This window comes from Prorops nasuta, unplaced genomic scaffold, assembly GCF_024137725.1.
Source record: "Prorops nasuta isolate Cenicafe-Biocafe unplaced genomic scaffold, Cenicafe_Pnas_1.2 PNAS00032, whole genome shotgun sequence".
Classification (NCBI taxonomy): domain Eukaryota; kingdom Metazoa; phylum Arthropoda; class Insecta; order Hymenoptera; family Bethylidae; genus Prorops; species Prorops nasuta.
Window position 1 is genome coordinate 1,004,262 of NW_027116829.1, and position 21,979 is coordinate 1,026,240.

Consider the following 21,979-nt stretch of genomic DNA (forward strand, 5'->3'; position numbering starts at 1 on the left):
AAAACAAACTGTCTTTTTTTATATTTTTCTAATAAAGTATGATTCTTTCTGAGTACACTCGTTCCAGCCAGAGTCTTCTATCTTTATTCGTTTAGGAGATATAAATTTTTAAAGATTACGTGTTTTTACCAAAAACAGTAAAACTGCAAACTTTGACAGCTCGTATCTCCGAAACGAAAAAAGATTTTTGACTCAAACTAGCGCCAAAAGTCTTGTATTTTCTTATATATTAACACATATTTTTAAGAAAAAAATCGGTGTTGTACTCCGAAATCTGTCTGTTTTGACGTGGAATGGCCCTAAGGGAAAAAATTCAGCGGAGCGTATTCGATGTACTCGCTCTATATAGCTCCACGAGACGCTGCGTTATTCCAACGGATTTACCCTATATATATATATTCTTTGGTATTTTCCAAAACTTTTCTTGGATTATTATTTTTATTGGACGATTTCGCAGTCCCCGGAAGGAAATGTCTGGGATACTCGAGAGAAGTCGAATGTGGGGGATTGGATATTTATTATGGCGATGGCGGTGCGATAGTCGGGAGCATCGGGGCTTTACGGGTGGCCATCTTGGGAGCGAGAGCGCGACGGGAAGGAAGTTGTGTCCTGCGTGAAGGATGCGGCCTCGTAAATTTTACCGCGGTGGGGCAGAGGGGGGGGGGGACCAAATGTCACGCGCCAACTTCGGTTTCGAGCATTAAAGTCTCCTCGGCCTATTAAAAGCGGAGAATCCTGCTGCTCCGAAAGTTTTTAATGGCGGCGCCATCTGCGAGTTTGATCGAAAGAGTGATAACTCCTTTGATAACCCCCCCCCCCATTTTACCGTTATCAAGATCTCACTCAGCGCGCTTTATATAGATTTACCAAAAACTAATTTGTTTGGCGAAGCGTCGATAAATGTGTGCTATATATATATATATAGTATATATGATTTTGTCGCGTTCCATATTTATACATCGTCGATGTAATATCGCGCGATGCGCAAAATCTGCTCCCGTGTGTCTCCTTTCTTAATTTCGCATTTATGAAATTCGTGCATGAATTCGTTAATTGCCATAAATAAAGCGTTTCGCTCGTACGTGTAACGAGCATCGAGTTCAATCGTCTCTGCCATTGACATTTTTGGCACGAAGAGATAAATAATTAATTATTTGTCGGATATCAAAAGCGTGTGTGTACGAACGTGGGATTTATTACGCGTCGCTCATTATCCGTTCGATCGACACACTCTTTTCCATTTGTATTTACGCGCGAGTGTAAATATAAATTTTGTAACCAACTCCGAAACCACGTGTGAATAAAAACAGTGATTTCGGGGATGGTAAATATGGTGATAAAAAAGTGGGGTTGGTTTTGGAAAATTTCTCAAGTGACCTTTGTACACGTCCTTCGATGACCTTTAAAGGTCAAAACATAATACAGCCATTCGATAGATATTTGTAAATTGGGAATTATTCTGAAGAAAATTGTTTTTAAAATGTCAGAGCTCCAAGACTCTTTCTCCACTTTATATATATATATATATAGGGCGGTGTACAGCTGGCAAGGCTATAACTTCCCGGCCAGGAAATCCCCGGTAAACACCGCGCGTCCTAGAAAAATCCACTTTGCTTTGAACGACGCGTCGCGGCAACGATTTGTAATCTCGACGGAATAATTACAAGTAACCAATAACAAAAAGGAATTGCGAAGAATCGCAGGGAAAAAGGAATTAATTTATTCCAATGTAGGAACAAGGGGAAAAAACTTGCACCGTGCTTATTGTAGCATGGAAACGAACTTTTCCTTGTTTTTTCTATCGACGTTGGGATCGAGTTGCTGCACCAGGAACATAAACTTGGATATATATATATATATAAGAAAGAGTAAAACTGTAGGGCAAGGCGAGCAGCGAGCAATCAATTTTCGAGGATTTCGAGTTTGGTCGTTGGTCGGTGGCCTTGGAGCACCTGCCGCGCACTCGAGCACTCGAAAAACACTCGCGATCGCGCAAGCTACGCCACGTGACACGATTCGAAAGATCGCAATCCCCTCCTTTATGCGCGCTGTACGAACTATTGAAAATTCTGAGAAAAAAAAACAGAGAGAGAGAGAGAAGAATAATCAATGCAGAGATACACAATCGAGCTGTTGGTCCCCACCGAGTCGGAAAAATTGCAGCCGCGGGATTAAAACGGATCGGGAAAGGTTTTTCCGCGAGGACAAAAACTGTCGGGACGCTCTGTACATATATATATGTACATATTGTACGTCAGCTGCGATTAATCCGATGGAAACACGCGGGAAACGCGAATGGAAGGCGCTCGGGCCGAATGGTGGCATATTTTTCGCAAGAAGCAATTATAGCGGATAGCGTCGCGGCCGGCGCGGCGCGTACGGCTCTATATAAATCTGGCAAATGGAAATAGTTAAGGGAGGGAGAGAGATGGGGCGGGCGGCCATCGTGAAATGAAATCGTCCTGCGACGTTTTCGAAGCGTTGCAGGTACATAGAAAACGGGACACGAATTGCAATTGCAGCGACAGCCGCTGCCGGCGATAAACGCTCCGCGCTCCGCTCCGCTCTCTTCCGGCCCTGATGCTGCACGGCCCCCGATTCCATTACGCCAGAAATTGCGCGATCATGAATGTTTTCCTGCGGCGCATCCGGTCCACGGGACACGTGCGGTTAATATCGCGCTAATCGCACCAGTTTTATACCCCAAATGCGAGGCCATTAGATTTTACTCCGCGAAACACTCATGCATGTTTTTAGACTCCACCGACTAGCTTATCCTTCGACGTTCCTCCCGAAGAAGATGTTGAGAATCTTATGGCCATGTTCGTTGGGACTCGTTCGAGTTGGCCCCACGCGAGGCCTGTAGATTTTCTTCCGCGAAACATCCACGTATATTTTTGCATTCGGAAAACTTATCTTCTCTTGGGAAAAACGTGGAGAATCGTTCCACTGCTTATTATAGGAGCCCGAAGGAGAGAAAAAAAAATCTGTCGCATCCGAAGAGAGTATAACGATCGAGTGGACGAGTGTATTTCACGATTTTGCCCAGCGATAAAATGAATTATGGAAGCGTCGCGTCTATCAGCGCCACGCGGCAATGGGGGAGGAGAGAGAGAGAGAGAGAGAGAGTAAAAAGCGAAACAAAAGAATAAGTTGAATTGCCAGATAACGCGCGTTGCTTTCAGAAGCGTTTCTATTACGTAAAGCGGCGCGGTGCAATTGCTACATAAATTTTGCTGCAGCTGCAGGGGAGAGATCGCGATGCTTGGTGGTTTCCGCACTCGGAATATTATCCGCCGGGAGTTTTTGCCTTGAAATCCAGTAGGATCACGTGGAACCGCTAATGAACCGTGGGGTCCGGATAAGTGTGGAACGAGTTCACGGAAAAGGAGGAAAACGCGCTTCGTTGCGGCTGTTATGTACCGAGAGAAGAGTATAGTCTGTGTGTGTATACACACACACACACACACACACGTAGTCACAGGAAGGGGTCAGGAGTAGTTTCAAGCTACTTACGGAATAGTTAAAGGGCTTCTGGTCTGGGCTGCTGCTGCAGGTATACGGTTATGGATCGTCGGTAAAATCGAGCAACAAATATTCGAGTGTCTTATTTTCTCGGAGGAAACTCGAGGTCCAGACGGAACGTGACCGAGATAACGAAATAGCACCCCCTCCGTACCTGCGCACAATTTCTTATCGCGCAACGCACGCGAATCTGGCCCTTGGCTTCCGGCGGAAATACGAAGCTGGTCCTGCGCGCAGCTCTGAAAAATTCTTCCAACGAGTTTTTCCCCAAACGCTATATGATTGCCTAATGTATCGGCCGAAGAAGGATTTCCACCGGCTCCTCTTTATATCAGCATTTCTAACACACAGATATATATCAATTTATTATCACTCTGCACACACGAATATCTGGATCTTACCGCAACTATATCGCAGTGAAAATACAAAGCTACAGTTTTGCCTGGAAAAACGTGGAAAGTAATTTTCTCCGAACGACTATACGATTGCCCGATGTATCGGCTGAAGGATTTCGACCAGGTTCTCTCTGTTTATATTTATAACACGCATATATATGTAGATATTATAAGGTATTATGGAAATGCAGGTTCATCCATTTCTATTATCGCGGATGTATAGTGGATGTTCGTCCATTAACCTCGGCGTTCCCGTTGCGAGCGTGTCCTATAGTTGTATATATATATATAGTTATACACTATATATACACACACCTACCTGTTCCGACACGGCGCTGGGTGTGCGTGCGAGATGGCGTCTTGCCTCGCGTGTGTGCGTGGGCGGCCGAATGGAATGGCACTCGAGCGTAAACTTGACACAATTGCGTTGCCGACGTAACTCAGGATTAGCACAAAGCGCCGCGAGTGATTGAGTGAGACGGAGTGACGCCTAACGGAATCGGTAGCCGAGCTATCCACGACAACAATGCTACATCGCTATGTTTTGCGCACTATATATATATATATATATATATTGAGAGAGAGAGAGAGGGAGGGAGGGAGAGAGTCGTGAGAGTGCATAAATATATCGAACTCGATCACCACTGTGTCGTTCCGATCGATCGATCCACTCGGAAACTCGAGAATATTCCAAAACTGACCGCGCGCGCGCGAATATCATTTTACAGCGAATTGATACAGCGGCCGGATTTTGCAAGAAAATTGCAATTAAACTTTATCGCGTACGTGGCCGCATAGCCGAAAGCTCGATAGTTTCCTAGAAGCTAGCACATCGCGCATCGAGCCCTCCCCAAACTTTGCGATAATTCCTACTGGTGCAAGATTCATAATGCAGACCGGAAATTGATGGGAATTTATGATGCAAAATGGAAACTGCTAACGAGCTGAGTATAGTAATGGCTGTTTAAATAAATATGTCGCTTTCCGAGTGGAAAGTTGAGCTTCATCAATTTTCGCTGAGGCTGTACGTGTGTTGTGTATATATATATATATATATGTTTATTGTGTACGTTGTGTAGGGAAATTATTGGACGAAGAGTGCAGAGTTGCTCGGGGTTGCATGGTTATATAAATATATATATATATATATATATATATGTAAGGAATGGTACTCGCGTGAAAGGAAGAAGGAAGGTGGCAAGGATAGGCGCGGCGCGCACACATGGACACAGGATTGGCACGTTGGCTCCGAACAGGTCCTGCTTGCCTGCCTGCGCCTGCCTGCCAGCGACCCGCACCATTATTTTCTCCTGCATCCTGGCTGGCCCATTGTTGCCAGCCGTGAGCCTGTGAGCGAGCATCTGCCTTCCAAGCCACGTATACTAACCCTGGAACACTTTTCTTCGCTCTCTGTTTATATTCTAGTCTAGCTCGTGTTTTCCTTCCTTGGACTGCGTATGCCTACAATTTTGACCGAATCTGCATTTTCGAATGCAGTCGATATAGAGAAATTGAAATGAGTATTAGCGACTAATTACCTAATTCCTAAAGAATAATAAACGAGCGTGCACCACACACACGCTGTATTATCTATGTTAATTACTCGTCCCTGCACTCGGTCTCGAAACTGCAGTGCTTATTCCACAGTGACGTATGCTTGAAATTTCAACTAATATTTTCCCTGCAAAAATCAAAATTGAAACAAAACTATTTTTTCTCGCGGTTGTTCCTTAAGTTCCAACTACTTATTCACGGTCCAAAATCCTCCTAATTGGATCGATATGCAGAGACTAAAATACTATCACTATATATATATACTGGTAAAAAATAAGAAGAGCAAGGTGGGTTGTAGAGGAGGTAGTCTCGCAACAGCCGTCACGTCCAGGATAATTATTCGTTATTCCGTCCAGTGTGTATCGAATATGATTAAATTATCATTTATACGCCAGTTATCCCGGCTGATCCTCTCAGCTCGATCCTTTCTACGTAAATTAGTGAAACAATTTCCATCCTTGCGCTCGCGCGCGCGTCCCGTCTTTCCCCGGCAAGATTAATGTCTCCGTAAAAGTTATTAGCGCTAGCAGCAAAGTTTCTCGAGAGATACGAAATTACGAATCGGACGGGTCGCGTACGAAAGAGCTAGGGTAGGGGGAAGAAACAGGAAACAGATTTCCTTGGTTCGAGGGGAGGGAGAAAAATCTGCTTAATTAAAGGTGATAATCGGCGAGCGAGCGAGCGAATATCGTCGCAGCGGCACAATCCTCATTACGAGAATTCCAATTATCGCGCGAATTCCCCGGAGTGCGCCGTGTGGCAGCGCGACGCCAACACAAAAGCCGCCAAAATTCGCGTGAGCCGCGATTTTCCCTCCCCCGATCGGAATTTCGACTGCCAGAGGAAAGAATTCCAACGCTTCCTGGGAAGCTCTGATTATCTCCCCGGGCTCTTTGGAAATAATAAGCACGCGATATTTCAGACGGGAAGACTATGCGGTACTGTCGATTCGCCCCATACGTGCGGAATTTCATTTCCGCCAGAATTCCACGAATCGCGCTTGACGAATCTCCACCCTTTCACCCCATCCCCCCCCCCCTCTTCCTCTTTATTGTTAATTGTACACGCGGCGCTACGCGCACGAGGAAAATAAGCAAACGAGAGAGTCTGCCGTGGAATCGAGGCGTCGTCGCGATGACGGATCGTGTATGATATTATGTGAGAAATGGGAGGAGGAGGGGGGAGGTTCCACGAAGCAAAGAGGCTTTTTCTCACGAAACATATATCCGAGCAGCTCGCGAAGGGGGCAAAAACCCGGAGGTTTTAGTGTCTCGCAGACACTTTCCTCTGTGGGTTTTCAAGAGCACTTCCTCCTTAACGTTTTCTCGCCCTTGTTATTTCAATTGGCGTCCCTCGACCAACTGTCACGAGGACCGTCGAAAAGAGCAAGCGGGGATTTTCTCTCGCTTCGTTGAGAGCAACGCGAGCGTGAGAGAGAGAGAGAGAGAGAGAGAGAGAGAGTTGCTTTCGTTTTGGGACCGATTTGGGCCCGACCGACGCGACGGGGGCCCAAAAGTGGATTCAGGATGGGGGGAGACCATAAATAAGCGGAAAAGCGCCGTACGCGTCGCGTCGTCTTTCAAAAACCAAAGTGGACCTTCTCCCAGTCCTTGGAATTCGTCTACAATCCTTGGTATACAATTAACGTATGTGCGCGTCTGTGTGTGTCACAAAAGCCGGGACGGAAAGTTTAAAGTTGGCGCGGTGATTTGTTTTCGAGGGAAAAGGGGGGGGGGAGTGGTAGATTGATACGATACGCTTAATTGACGCGTTGACAGCAGGTAACGGTGCTTAATATGTAACAAAGAGACACGTGACTATATACGTGTGGTTAAGGCCAAAGCCAAATGGAATGAAAATTACACGCTACGTTTAATAAAGCACACATTATAGGGAGACGGTGCGGCGCGTAATTTTCTTCCCTGGCTTAATGCCTTTAATGACGGTCAGCCATTTCGACGGGAGTAAGTATCGCATTTGAATGTTTCTCTCGTGTAGAAAATTGTCTCGTTTCTTTCGAGAAACACACACACATACTCGTGCTTTGTTGAATTAACGCGTGCACTCGACAAAACGCTCTCCTTTCAGTTCGTCTAGCGTGTTCCCGGAATTTTCTCCCTTTGTCTATAATACGTGTATAAATGTTATTTAATTCTTCTCCGTACATCGCACGGAAGTACGTATAGTTGTTCACGCGTCGATCGTTTCTTCAGCAACGTAGTTGTGGAGGAGACTCGAACATCGAAGAACGTTTTTGAAAAGGCAAAAATTTAAGTATAGAAGCAACGTGGTTAATCAGTGGGTAGATGATATTTTTTTCTACACAAACACACGCACACACTCTATCGAATTAACGCGTACGTTTCCCCTTTACCAGCTACTGCACGGCGATACGTGGTTGTTCGCGCGTTGATTGCTTCTCGCGTGGTCCATCGGCCGAGAGACGAAGAGGTATACGCGAGAAGAGAAAAATTCAACACGTACGCAGGAGTGAATTATCAGGGCAGAAAAATGTTTCCTTCGCTCCTCCTAGTCGATTTTTCGGTTGACATTTTATTTTCGCCTTGCACCGTTATTTTCTCCTGTTTTTCAGCGTGTGCTTCCTCTCGAGCGAAACGCAATAACTTTAACGGCACGTCAACTTTATGCCGGGCCGCGCGTTTTTTGCCGGGCCGCAAGTGTGGCCGGTACATTTTACGCTACGGCCGCCATACGTTTCTGGCCGAGAACAAAGGGACAAAAGGTTTTTATCGGCGCCAGCTCCGGATTCGACACGAATTCTAATGAAATCTTGGCGCAGAAATTATAGGCCCGAAACTCGGACAATGGTCGAAACGCCAGTGTATTTATGCTCGCTTTGGCGAATTAACATTTTTCTTTTCTCCCACTCGAATTTATCTCTTTTTATATACGAGAAAAAAACCTCCGGTATATTTATTTCTGGGATTTTCAAAGAATCTATTCCGCTCGATTGGAAAAGTCCCTTCGGGAGAGCCCATCTAATTAATAAACTGTGGAAATAGAGGAGGATTCAATTGGCTTGTGGGATTTGACTCTTGCGCGAGTGTCGGAGAGAGACCGAGAATGGGGAAGTGGTTCTTGAAAACGTTCTTGGGAGAGTGGATCTGAAAGTAGGAAAAAGGGAGGAGGGGGGGGGGGGGCGTAGTGGAGGAAAAATGGAGCAACCAGAATGGAATGAAATTCCTCGACGGTCGAGCGCGGTATTTCATATTCCTGAGAGGGTCCCGCCCTTGGAGTTCACGATAATTAATAATTCCTCGACCGACCCTGTGTTTTCCAGCAGATGTTACCATCTCTCTCTCTCTCTCTCTCTCTCTCTCTCTGGTCAATTATTCTCTCCCGGGATACTCTCGATTCACGAATAAGACACCGGGGGGGTCCCGAAGGCGGCAAACGCAATTTGGACGATGCGTGGATACCAAAAGACGTCTTTTAGAAGACTTTTGGATCGTTTAAAGACACCGCGAAGATTCCACGAGAATTTAGACAGCCGCGATCGATCGACGAGTCGGGAGAAACTCGAACGTGACTGGACTCTGGGTCCGCGGCTGATTTCACAATGAGTAGCAGGGGGAGGGGGGGGGGGGGGAGAGGGACTCACCACAGAGAGTACAGAGTCGTCCTAATTATGCACCGCACCGCCGCCGTGACGCGACGACGAATTTGTTACAGCGTAGCGTGACAAAGGACCAAGTTCCATTTCTATAGCATCTCTCTCTCTGCTCATAAACGAACCCACTTGCTCGGATCCCCCGTATACAGATTGCAGTGCACGGCACTCAACGGCGAATAACGATGGCAAAAGCCCCGCGAAGTGAGACAAAAATCCAAATGGATCTTTGGCCACTGTCCGGATTTTTATGATCTTTTCAGCAACGCTGTTCTCTCCTTTGTGTACACACACACACACACACACACACACACCGAGCGAGGACCGGACGCTTTCCAAGCTAAGAACGACCGAGCGACGGGGATTCCTGGTAAACTCGTTAACTGACTTATCTCGCGGTTGTTGGTCAACTCCCGCAGAGTCTTCCACTTCCCAGTGTGATCGTTCTAGCTTCCCGAATATATACACGAAGCTTTGTAATACACTCAAGAGCACTCGCTCTCTTATCTCAACGCTTTTATTACCCCCCCCCCCCCCCTCCTCTTTATTCCACTTTAAAAAAGAGATAACTCTTATGTATATATATATAAATTCAAAGGAAAAATACTAATTCGAACATATTCCAGCACCGTACATCGAAGCGAACGGAAATTAAAATGGGAATTTCCAGGACTAAAGATCCCTCGGGAATTTATCGAGCGTAATCGCGAGTGCTCGGCAGTTTCCGGCCAGGGACGATATAGAGGAGCGTTATATCGCTGCACGAATGGAGTTTCCGCAGCGTTTTCTTCTTAGGCGAAAGTTGGCACAGGGGGTGAGAAGTGTGGAACGTGGTTGCGGGACGAGGAGGATTTTTTTGCCGGGCTCTGAAGCGGAATGATATGGGAATATACGTCAAGCGATATAATATATAGTTGGACGATTTAGTTTTAGCGGTCTGTTTTATCCATCCGTTCTGCCTTGCTACACTCCCCCCCTCCCCCTAACGTTCAAAATCCCCCATCAGGGGCCGGACTAATGCAAAGAGACGGATGTGACTCATCTCGATGGCGGAGGAGAGGGGGAGACTCGGTAGAATCTTCGTCGAGTCATTGGCGAATCAATAAGTCTCATCGCTCTTCATCCTCTCGCACCCCGATAACACTCGCGTTCCATCTTTGTTTACATCCTTGCGTCCCGCAAAAATTCCATCTTTCCTCGTTCCATCGTTTTACACGCGTGTCTCTCTCGATGATTTACCTGGAAAATTTCCAAGCTTCGCGCGTATATACTAATAGGGTGGGGGAGTCATTGATCGCGACACGCTAATTTGAATTTGCATTAAACTCCATTGCCGAGATACATCGCGCGTTTCCATTTTCGTCTTAATTTGCTCCCTTGCTGTTTCCCGAGGCTGTGTGCTGCTCCGTTGCTGCTTTTGTAATCAGAGTAACGCGTATAAATACGGCGTGGCGCGCTCGCGCGCTCTTGCACGTTGTTGCCTGCGAGCTCTAACCGGATACCGAAGCGCAACAGCATAGCAGCTTCTCGCGAACCTTTGGCTGCTGTCGGGGAAACCGGAGAATATTGTAGTAAACAGCTGTGTGTATGTATATATATATATATGGAGGGCTGTGCGCGCTACCGTGTTGCACCGTGCAAGAAGGGATGGATGAGGAGGAGAAGAGGACCCTGGCAAAATTTCGGATGCCTCGCGGCTGCTATTTCCCTAGCTGCCAGTTTCGTGCAGCCTCGCGCAGTCTTTTCACGAATTTTTGCTCTTATCTTATCGTGGCAACCGGTGAAAAAAATAGTTGGGGGGGGGGGGGGGGGGGGGACACCTGCATCTGGAAAACGTTTCTGCCCAAACACACACAGAGAGACTTTTTTATGGCTCTCCCAGCAGCGTTGATAAGTGCCATTTGCTACGATTTTACGACACCCAACCACGAAAATGGTCGCGTCTTTTCCAGACCTTTGCTCTCTCTCTCTTAGGGTACTTAAAATATTCTCCCCTTTTTTTCGCCCCGGAGTCGATAAGTGCATTCCAAAATCATTTTTATCGCGAAGCAAACACTCTCGTGCTATAAAAACACAACGACGCTTTTCACCACGAGCAAAGCACCCCCCCCCCCCCCTTCTTTTTATTTAAGAAATCCAGTGAATTTTTCACCTCCCATTCCACTCTCTTTTTAAAGCTATATACGATTCATCCGAGCGTACCCGAAGAGAGGCGAACGATATTTTCCACTAGTGGAAAAAATGCATCGGTCGAAATTAACGCGAGTGACGCTCGCGTGGAAATGGAGGCGTGGGCGGATTCGACCGAATGACGCTCTGCAGCCCCGCTGATCCTTTCATCCTTGGCGCGCGCGAGTTAATTAAAGCGAACCACCGTTTACAGCGGGACACCGCTAATTATAATTTTCTACGGCATTATACAAATTGCGCGATAAACTTTATGATCGGCGCCGCGCCCGGAAACGACTCTTAATTACGCACGCACGATACGCGACGCGCTCCACCAAAAATCCTCCGGCCCGATCCAAATCTCCCAAATCCGGAGCCACTAAATTTGCTTCCAGCTGAAATACGTTTACGACGCATATTATTGGAATTTCGAGGGGGAGCCGCTTTGCGGAATTAGAAAATTTAACGTCGAATCGTGGCCTGCGTTTGAAAATGCTGCGCGATGCCGGCAAAGCTTCAACGACCTTTCGCTGCTCTGTGTGTATATGCATGTGTATAGTATTATACGAGGCGGATGGCAGCTAGCGTCGCGAGATTCGACCATCCTCCACTGTGCTCTTCGACGACCATCACAGGGTTCTTCAAGATCTCCCCTCGTCTTCATCATCCATCAGCCAGCAATTTCTTTCGTCGCCTCTGTTTCGCACCGTAAGAACACCCTGGTCCACTTCCCTGGCTCCTTTGACCAGGAATCTCCTCGTAATTCGCTACTATATATATATATATATATATATAAACTCCCCCCTAGAGTCGAGGAGCGAAACAAGCCACGAGAGGATCTCTGCCAAACGGTATAACGCACGACGAAGAGAATAAAAAGACCTGGAAGACACACACTAACGCACGAGTAACTCGTGAAAAAACCATAACGCTGCGAATTTATTCTAATTTTATTAATTGCCAATGCATTTTTGATGCGGTACCACAGGTTTTGGCGGGAGAATCAAAAGAGGGAGTTTGTTCTTTGTCATTGGGCGATGGTCGGGAGCGAGTGGAGTCGCGGAGGCGCCCGGTGGTTTTTCGCGGAGCCTTTGCGTCGTTTCGCGAGTGCTATAACGAGGAGAAATATTTTTTCCCAGCCTTGTATCGCTGGCCGAGCTTTACACCGCGCGGAGTCAATAATCCAGTCTGAAATTTACATAGGCGAAAGAGTAATTTCGCGATGCATTAATATATACACGCTCTCGGGAATTTTGTCGCCCAAGCATAGGGAAATATGCTCTTTGTGCGCGAGCTCGTGGTACATTAGCCATGCTAATTTTAAATACCTGCCAATTAGCCTTGGATTTTTTCACATCAAAGCTCGCCGAACATTTTTGCACGCTGCCTTTTGGCGAGGCGCGAGATCCGCCTCGTTCGGTTTCTGCCAACCACCGCGTTTCTCAAGAGTGCACAAGCCTCGTATATATATATATATATATATGTCTATAACGAATAGAATTTTCACGCTCGTGCATTCGCGACTTTCCTCGCTGTGCATCGCACATTGTTTTCCCGCAGCAACGCACAAAGACCTGGAGGATCGCGGTGGGAAATGGCTGACGCACCACCAATCCTCGCGGTCGAACAAGCTAGTAGTAAAGCACCGCGTGTAGTCAGACCGCACAGTCGATGGAAAACCATACACGGGAATTTCCTTCAAGGTCGACGACTCCGCGATTTGAGGACAAATAAAATGTAACGAGTCGAGCAATCTCGCTGCTTTCGGAGTCTCGTAGGACTCGAGAGAGAGAGAGAGAGAGAGGGGGGAAAAATTGTAGGAATTAATCTTTATGTTGAATTAGCAAGTAGTAAAGCGGCAGTTTGGTCAGACCAGGGTTGATTTAAACCACCATCCCTTGGCAATTTCTTCGAGGTCAACGTCTCCGCGACTCGGACCTAATGAAAATATATACAGCAGCTGGAACAATTATGTTTCACTGCGTTGAACGTGTAAGTGGTAAAACACTGTATATAGTGAGACCAGGATAGGCGAAACACCATCCCCAGCGATCCTCTTCAAGGTCCTCGTCTCCGTGACTCGGACCCACGAAAATAATAGCTGGAACAAATTCGCTCTTTCGTCTCGGAGTGCCAGCGGCGGAGAAGCATCGAGTGAGAGACGGAACGAAAAATCCATCGAAGCAATTTATTCATGGAGCAGTGGCACACAGGGTCGAGAAAACCGTTTAATCAAATCGATCCTTCCATTCATGGGAGAGAAAGAAAGTTATTAGGCGTATCGGCACGCGAATGAAGAATTTTTTTACGAGCGTGCCTCGAGAAAATCCAGCCGTAGCAAATTGGATTGGAAAAGATTTTCCAGCGTGTTGGGAAATGAATTTTTACAGGATGGTGCGTGGTTGTCCAATAAATAACGATGAGGGTAAGATTGGATGTTTTTCTTGCCGGGGGATGGATGGGTGAAACGGTACACTGCGTAGGACCAAAGAGAGAGAGAGAGAGATGGAATATATATCACGCGGCCATTTTGCCAAGAATCTAACGCGCGTTGCGTTCAAAAACGTGTGGCACATACGGATTCGGGGAATTTCTCGTTGGTGGAATTTCGCCAAGGAAAATCTGTGCGAGAGCAACAATGGCCACTTTTGGGAACATCCAGCTGGGCTTTCTCTGTATTTTTTGCTTAATCCTCTAGGTGAGAAAGCAAAAGAGAGAGAGAGAGAGAGAGAGAGAGGCGCTATCCCTATCGATGCGGCTTATCGGAAGCTCAGCCGTTAATGGAACCGATGCATGCCACGCTGTAAATGTGGACATTAAGGGATAAAAAGGGTCCCGTACCCCCAAACACCGTGACTCTCCCCCTCTCGTCATCTTCGCCTCTTTTATACCGCGCGCGAGACTCGCTACGGTTCTTCGTCTACCCTCCATCTATATATATATATATATATATATATACATATACAGCTGATTCAGCCTTTGCAGGAAGATTCGCTTTATCTCCTAGCAGCTCCGAGAAAAAATTCCCTACGAGCTGCGCTAATTCCATGGAAAACTTGAAGCCAATGGCTTTTAAATTCTATGGACGAGTTTTGATGAATGCGAAAAGGAAAACGAGAAAGGAGAGTTTTGCGCGTGTAAAGTGTGTTATATAGACACACGCTAGTTTGGCTAGAGGAAAATAATAATGTATTTATGTATATATATATATATATATATAGCATGGTAGAGACCCTTTTACCAAACTTCTTCCTCGGACACCCTTCAGTTTCAGCTGTTTCGAAACGTAGGGTCGACCGGCCATCTGGGGGAAGTCTGTGGGGGTGTCGCAGATGCGTAAGTGTACGCTACACACTGTGTACAGCATATATACATACTCGTGTCCCTAACTATTCGGTGTACGCGTCCTCCGTTCGGTGTCAGAATCACGTGCAGCCCGATCAAAGTTCAACCGACTGAATTATTATTGGCCAGTCTTGAAAAATTCTGCCTCTCGTCGTTCCATTCCCATGTATATATATATATATAGGATATATATAACGCTGCGGAGTATCAGCCAGCGCTCTTCATGGTCGCTCGCCAAATTAAGGAAACGCGCACAATGGGATTTAACAATTTTTCATCGTTTGACCGGAATGGAATAACGTATGTATGTGCGAAGAGAGGGCCAAAATGAGTGTTTATGTCGTCGATGAATCGATCTCGTTCCGTACCATTGAGTCGTCCAAATCGTGTGTCAGCTGTGGCAGCATTGAACGACGTGGAATTTTCGCAGTTTTAGCTTTATCCTCCAGCAGGACAGCACTTTTGATTACAGGGTGTGCATTTCCGTATGTGATACAATCATCGAGAGATACCTTCTGCATTCTATTCTGGATCCCTAACGAGCCTTTGCCCCAGCACCACCACCCCATTTCCAATTCACGCTATTGTAGCTCGTAACACGAACACAGGGAGAGAGAGAGAGAGAGAGAGAGAGAGAGAGAGAGAGAGAGAGAGAGAGAGAGAGAGAGAGAGAGAGTAGGCAACATATGGGTAACCATCGCGAAATGTTACACGCAACCAGCTGTTATATTCGTCGACATTAGGAAAGTCAATTGACGGACGGCTCGTTCCCGCAACAACCACCGTATTCTTCTCCTTTCATCTTTTATTGCATAATTGACACCTAATACGACCCCGTGCTGCTCCCCACCCATTATTCCATTCTCCCGAAATTCACCGCACAGCCTCGAATTTTCCTCCTGCACCTCGCTCGTTCAACTTTATAACAGTCGATCGTATACGAGCTTCCTGCTCGAAATCCAACAAAAATCTGCTGGAATAATCGAGACCCGAATGGACCGGAAGAGGTAGAGCATTTGGCCCCAGCGGTTGTGTGCGAAAAACAAAAAATCATTATTCGTTGCACGAGAACTGCATTAATTTGCTAATTCTCCTCGGTGGATGCGGTGTTTATATTTTTCGCCAAATATTTGTTTATCGTGACTCTGCTAGATACGCGAAATATTACAACGATAAAGAGCTCGTTAACATTGGGATATGTATATACATATATATATAGCTAATATACGTTATATAGAGACGAGGAGCCATTTATCGGCGAGTCGGTTGGAATTGAACAGCCGCGATAGGGAAATCGGTTTCTTCAGGTGTCTGATTATTAACAGTCCGAGGGATTATGCATAAGGGGTAGAGGAGGGTGGTGGAGGGGGAGGGGGGGGGGGGGTCTGATTTGCATCCGAAACGCGCCGCTCGTCAAACGGCGAATGGAAACTCGCGAGAGCATATCGCCTAACGTTGGCAATGATACGCCGCGTCGCCTCCTCCCTACTGTTTAGACACGTATACGCTCGGGCATCTTGAAAACACTGGCCAGAACCAAATGCCAGAATGGATCTACCTGGGAAATATCTCTCCGAGTGTGCTAATTCGAGCTCCGGTTATCCTCACATTTTGCATACTCCGATGTACAATGTCAGCGCGAACTCGTCCGTACCGTAGGAATATTTTAAATCGTCACGGCTTTTGCCACGGCTTATATCTCATCGCTCGAGACTGCGTTAACCAGCCATTCTTATTTGCCAAATGGAATTGCTTGGATTTGCTCCGAATGATTGACTCTCGGTATCAGTGCGGGTGTGTGTGTGCGTGCGTGCGTGCGTGTATCGGGGTGTGCGAGAGCATTATGTCCCGCTTAATTTGACGTTTGGCACGTCCGTGCCAGACCGCAAAACCAGCCGTCAAAGGTGTTCCTCTCTCGGCTACAATAGTGCGAAATGTCGGGCGAAGGGGGAGTATGGGAGGGGGGATGGTATTAAAGCCCGGTGTTCGGCAGGAAACTAAAAGCTCGTTAGTGCAACGATTGGAGCATGGGAATGGTGTCGAATACCTTGACTCTCATTGGCCAGACTCGGGATCCCTGATTTAACCTAAGTATATTCCACGTTCAAGGTGTACAATTTATGCCCTCTCCCCGGTCAACCGCCCCGCCCACTCATTCAAGGGACACGCGTCAAACGATTCTCTTAATTATCGCAAAATTTACCCCAGTCTCCGCCAACTTGCACGGGACTCCAATTATAATTTAGATTGGAGCTCCGCTGCCGTGCCAGCTCTTATCCATCTTCCGGGCCCAAAACATCGTGGTACAGCAGAAGCTATTAATTCTCGAGGGGGGGGGGGGGGGAGCAAAAAATCAGCTCGAGGACCGATCACGGTTCTCCGCTTATATCGGAATGGACTCTGTTAAATCACGATTTTGTCAAAAGCTATTTCGGTTCTTACACGGAGCCTTACCTAAATCTCGCGCTCTTCGGCAACGATCCTGAATAATCATCGCGATAAATCAGTCTTAATTTGGATTTACAAGGGGACCAACCCCCTGCACGGGCGCATGCCTGCCCGAGGACGGGGGGATAAAAAAGTATGGGAAGCTTCCGTTTTGGCGCCGGGAACGCTCCATCTTCATTTCCGGAAGATATCGTTGGAGAGTGGAGACTCACCTGAAGAATGGCTCTACGTCCATTGATGGTGCATCGGTGGGGGTGGTGGAGGCGGCGGGGGTGGTGGTGCGGTGGGCAGTGGCAGTCCCCGTTCGAGAACGGGAGATACGTCGGGCATGGCGAACCTCAGCTTCTGCCAGAATAATTTGTCACCCCAGACGAGCACGGTGTGGGAGGAGAGCCTCTTCCGGAGATCGGCGTCCAGGTCCCTGGGACACACGCCTCCGACCAGCAGCAGTATCACGGACCGTCCCTTGCCCTTGAGGGCGTCCCGCAGGGCGGCCTTGAACTCGAATCTGGCCCATTCGCCGTGCAGGAAGTTCTTGGAGAGGACGAGGATGGTCCTGCGCGAGGAGTCGGCCGCTTCGGCCACCGCGTCGGCCACGTTGCTACCGGCCCCGAGGTCGCGATAGTGAAGACACAGCCTGTAGGAGGACTCGAGGCCGGGAACGAGGATGGTCGAGACGAAGGCCTCGTCCACGGCGGAGTACGAGATGTAAGCGTCGAACGGTTTCTCCTGGTCCTCGAAGGCGGCGGTCTTGTAGCAGGCCCTGAGGCCGCACCTGCTGGCCGCCCACGTCCTCAGGGTGCGCCGGTGCCTGAAGGCACCGCAGAGCAAGGCCACCATGGCGAACAGCAGCACTCCGCTGGCCAGCATCAACGGTAGATAAGCCTCCAGCGGCCTGTTCTCGATGGCGGAATCACTTCCGGTCAAGGCCGCGCAGTTGACCAGCGACCCATTGCTGGGCAGACTCAACGGGATGCCCAGGGAACACGTGACTCTCCTCCAATCGGCGATCTTCGGCCGATTCCTCGACATCCACTCCCTCACCCTGTCCAAGTACGAGCACTCGCAGCTCCAAGGATTGCTCGACATACCCAGGTCCACCAGATAAGGATTGTGGGCCAGCTCCCAGAGAGCGAACACGCTCAATCTGTTCCTCTCGAGCCTGAGGACCTCCAGCTGACGCAGAGGAGCGAACGTACCGTTGTCGATGTGAACGAGCTTGTTGTTCTGGAGATAGAGCTCCTTCAGGTTCTCCAAGGGCATGAGCTCCACGCCGTTGAGTATCGATATCTGATTGTTCTCCAGATGCAGGATCCTCAGGCGCTTGAGACCGCTGAACGTGTGGTTCCTGACGGCGATGATGTTGCTGTCGTTGGCGTAGAGTATCTGCAGGTTCTTCCGGCCGATGAACGAGTGGGAATTGAGCTCGCCAAAGTTGTTCCCGTCCAGATAGACCTCGGTGGCGTCCATGGGCAATCGTCCCGGCAGACTCTTGTAGCCGGAATTGGAGCAATCGACGACGTTCGCCGACCAGGATTGGTCGTGGTAGCAGGTGCAATTTTGGGGACACGTCATCTCGCAGTCGCAGGCGTCAAAGTCGCAGCAGTGGCATAGGGCGAAGCAGTGAGCCTTGTAGGTGCAGAGGAACTGGGAGGACTTTGCCTCGAGGAGAGGCACGAAGGAGTTGTGCCTGTCGTATGGCAGTCGACAGTAAACCGAGTCCAAGTCCATGACCCTCGGATGTTGTCGGAGTGGCAGTGAATTGATCCTCTGCAACCACTCGGTGGTGCAGTCGCATATGAAGGGGTTCCCGCCAATGTAGAATTCCGGAAGTGGCTGGTGCACCGGCACCTGCACCAGCTGGAACGCCGACAAATTCATTTTCACGATTTGATTTGCATAGAGATCGACCCTCGTCAAATTGCTCTTGCCGAAGAAGCTCTGCGGCTCCACGGTGTTAATGAGATTATCGTTGACGAATAAAAGCCTGATGGAGTCCGGTATCGATCTCGAGTGTATCCTCGTCAGACGGTTAAACGACACGTCGAGCGTCTGCAGCCTCATGGACGCGCTGGCCGTGCCCAGGTCGCCAATCAGATTTTTATGCAGATCCATCCACTGCAGTTTATCCGGTAGGTAGCTGTAATTGAAATGGACTATCGCGTTGTCGGAGATGTTGAGCCACAGCAGTCCCGGAGCGCTGAGAAAGATTCCAGAGATATCCTGGAGGAGGTTCGAGTCGAGCCTTATCGCCTGGAGTGCCGGACTCGACGAGAACACACCCTCCTCCACAATCTCGATCCTGTTCTTGGCCAAGTTGAGGATTTGCAGGGCCGGCAGCTCGGCCAGGTCCTCCTGCGTCAAATTGCTAATTTCGTTGCCCATCATCCTAAGCCCGCTGAGGCTCGACATACCGCGGAATCCTGGCTTTCCGAGGCTCCTGATTTGATTCTCACCCAGGTCGAGGGTCCTCAGCATCCTCATGTCCTTCAGAGCCACCGGCACCACGTCCAGATTGTTCCCGGACAGATTCAAGTCCTGCAGACTCGAGCAATTCCTGAACGCGTCCGGATGTATGCCCTCCAGCAGGTTCGAGTCCAGCGCCAGTTGGGACAGCGCGAACAGCCCGTTCAGGGAATAAGCGTCCATGTAGAAGATCCTGTTGTGCGCCAGGTCCAAGGTGTGAAGATTGCTCATCGGCGAGAAGGTGTCGGCCGGTATCATTTCTATCTCGTTGTACTGCAGATTGAGAATCTGCAGAGTGTAGAGGTCCTTGAACAGCGCCGGATCCAGTTTGTTGATCCTGTTGCGGGAGAGATTCAGCAATACGAGGCGAATCAGACCGGAGAAGGTGGCAGCGTTGAGCCAAGAACTGGTCAGAACGTTTCTCGACAGGTCGAGGGCGACCAGCTGGTTCATGTCGGAGAAGAGGCCCGGTGACAGAACGCTGATGGAATTATTCTGCAGGCGAAGCTCCTTGAGGGACCTGGCCGAGTCCCGGAACATATCCGTCGGCAGCGCGACTATGCGATTCCCCGAAAGGTCGAAAGTTTCCAGGGACCTGAGTCCCCTGAGCGCGTCGTCCGCGAGCATGGATATCGCGTTGCACGACAGATTCAACACTCTCAATCGCTTCAAGGACGAGAAGCCGTGAGCCGGTATCACCGAGATCTGATTGTTCGAGACGTCCAACGACTGAACATCGATGGAGCACTGAAATGGCAACGGAGTGGACTCGTGTTGCCTCCTGGAGTGCCTGTCCCCGACATCCCTGAAACCCAACTCCAGCACGTCCTTCAGGGCGTTCCACGAAACGTTCAAGGTCACGAGGTTGGACAGCGGACAGAACAAGTGTTCGGGCAGCTGCCAGATGTTGTTCCACGACAAATCGATCTTCTCGATCTGCGAGGAGGACTCGAAGCTTCCCGCCTCCAGCTCCAAGCTGTACTTGGTCCTTCGGCCATTGAAGCTCCTGATGGTCAAGTTCCTCAGGTCCCTCAGCGCTCCCAGTACCTTGGCAGGCCAGTGCGTCAACTTGCAGCCCTCTATTCTCAAGGACCTCAGCCTCCAAAAGTGCAGGAGGGTCTCGACGTCGAGACTGGCGTTCTCCAGGCTCTCGGAGACCTCGCAAACGACGTTGAGGGTGCTGAGGAATTCGATGGTGGCCTGGGACAAGTTACCCAACGAATTGTTCGAGTTTACACAAGTGAGAGTTCCGTCCTGGTCCCAGGAACAATGCTCGGGGATCTCTCGGTCGTTCCTTTGTGACGGCGGTAGCTCGCTGGTCACGGCGAGCACGTGATGGACGCCCAAGAGGACGAGGCAGTGGTAGTAGTAGCAGCAGGCCAATGACAGCGATCCGAGCCCTCCTCGACCGAGCAAACCTCGCATCTTTACTCAGGCTCGTTGATCCTTTCCCGTTCCCTGTCTTCTCGTCGTCGTCATCACACGCGGTAATCGACCGCTATCTTTCCCTCCCCCTCTTCTTCGCCCCGTCCCAACCCCCTTAACCCCGCTAACTGCACATAATCAACGCTCTCTAATAATCCAGTTCCCAATAGTTGCTACACGCTCGAAACACCGCGCGCGCTGACGCGAGAAAGCTCGCAGAAAAATCACGGTAGTCCCGAATGAAACGATCGCTAATGACGATTATGGCCAGGCCGGAGCACGCGAAACCGGTTCTCCAATGATGCGATGATTGCGAGTCTGCTTTGGCGAATAAGGAAGGCGCGCGGCTCGCCAACGCTCCTTATTGCTTCCTCTATATCACACGCTCCTCGTTTCTTCTCCCTCGCGATGGGGATTTAATCTTCTCCGCAGCAGCGCTTGTTCCTCCTAACGAGCGCTCCGAGAGTGTACGAACGACGGCACCAGCGCGAGTCGCTGATCATCGCGGCGAGTCAACGAACACTCGAGACCGTGCACGCGTTGCAGCTTCTTCCAGGCGCTCGAAACAACAACAACAACAACAACGTTCTCCAACCCGTTCATCGTTCCTCCATCCAATCGTCGCTCCGTGTATATTCGCAAACTCGAGGAGGAAGATGAAGAAGAGGAAGACTCCTATAACACCACAAGACTCGTCGAAAGTCCTCTGGTCGGTGCTCGTGGATCTCGCGGGGGAAAAGTGGGAGCGCTCCGTACGGCGGCCACCGGACGACTGAACCGCTGCTCGGTGGTGCTCGATCCCAATCCAGCAACCGTGCACAGCATCTCGAGTGGAGAGTTTGGCGCTGGCTGCATTGGTGGCGGCACCGTCGCGCTCGGCGCCGCTGCCACTGGCTACGACGCTATAGGAGCACGCGCCCATCCCAACCGGCAGCGACTTGCCCAGCGAGAGAGCGCAGAGAGAGAGAGAGAGAGAGAGAGAGAGAGAGAGCGGAGTTCTCTCCTCTCTCTGAAAGCGCGT

At 49.1% G+C, this 21,979-nt stretch overlaps 1 protein-coding gene across 1 annotated transcript in view; it reads right to left on the bottom strand.

The window, feature by feature from the left end:
* Positions 1-21,705, bottom strand: part of Toll-6 (Toll-like receptor 6) — a 33,469-nt gene extending 11,764 nt beyond the window's left edge. The window contains exon 1 of the mRNA XM_066743114.1: positions 17,280-21,705. Coding sequence (XP_066599211.1) covers positions 17,293-20,958 — 3,666 coding nt within the window. The 5' untranslated portion in view covers positions 20,959-21,705 and the 3' untranslated portion in view covers positions 17,280-17,292. The remainder of the gene's footprint in view (positions 1-17,279) is intronic.
* Positions 21,706-21,979: the final 274 nt, after the last annotated feature.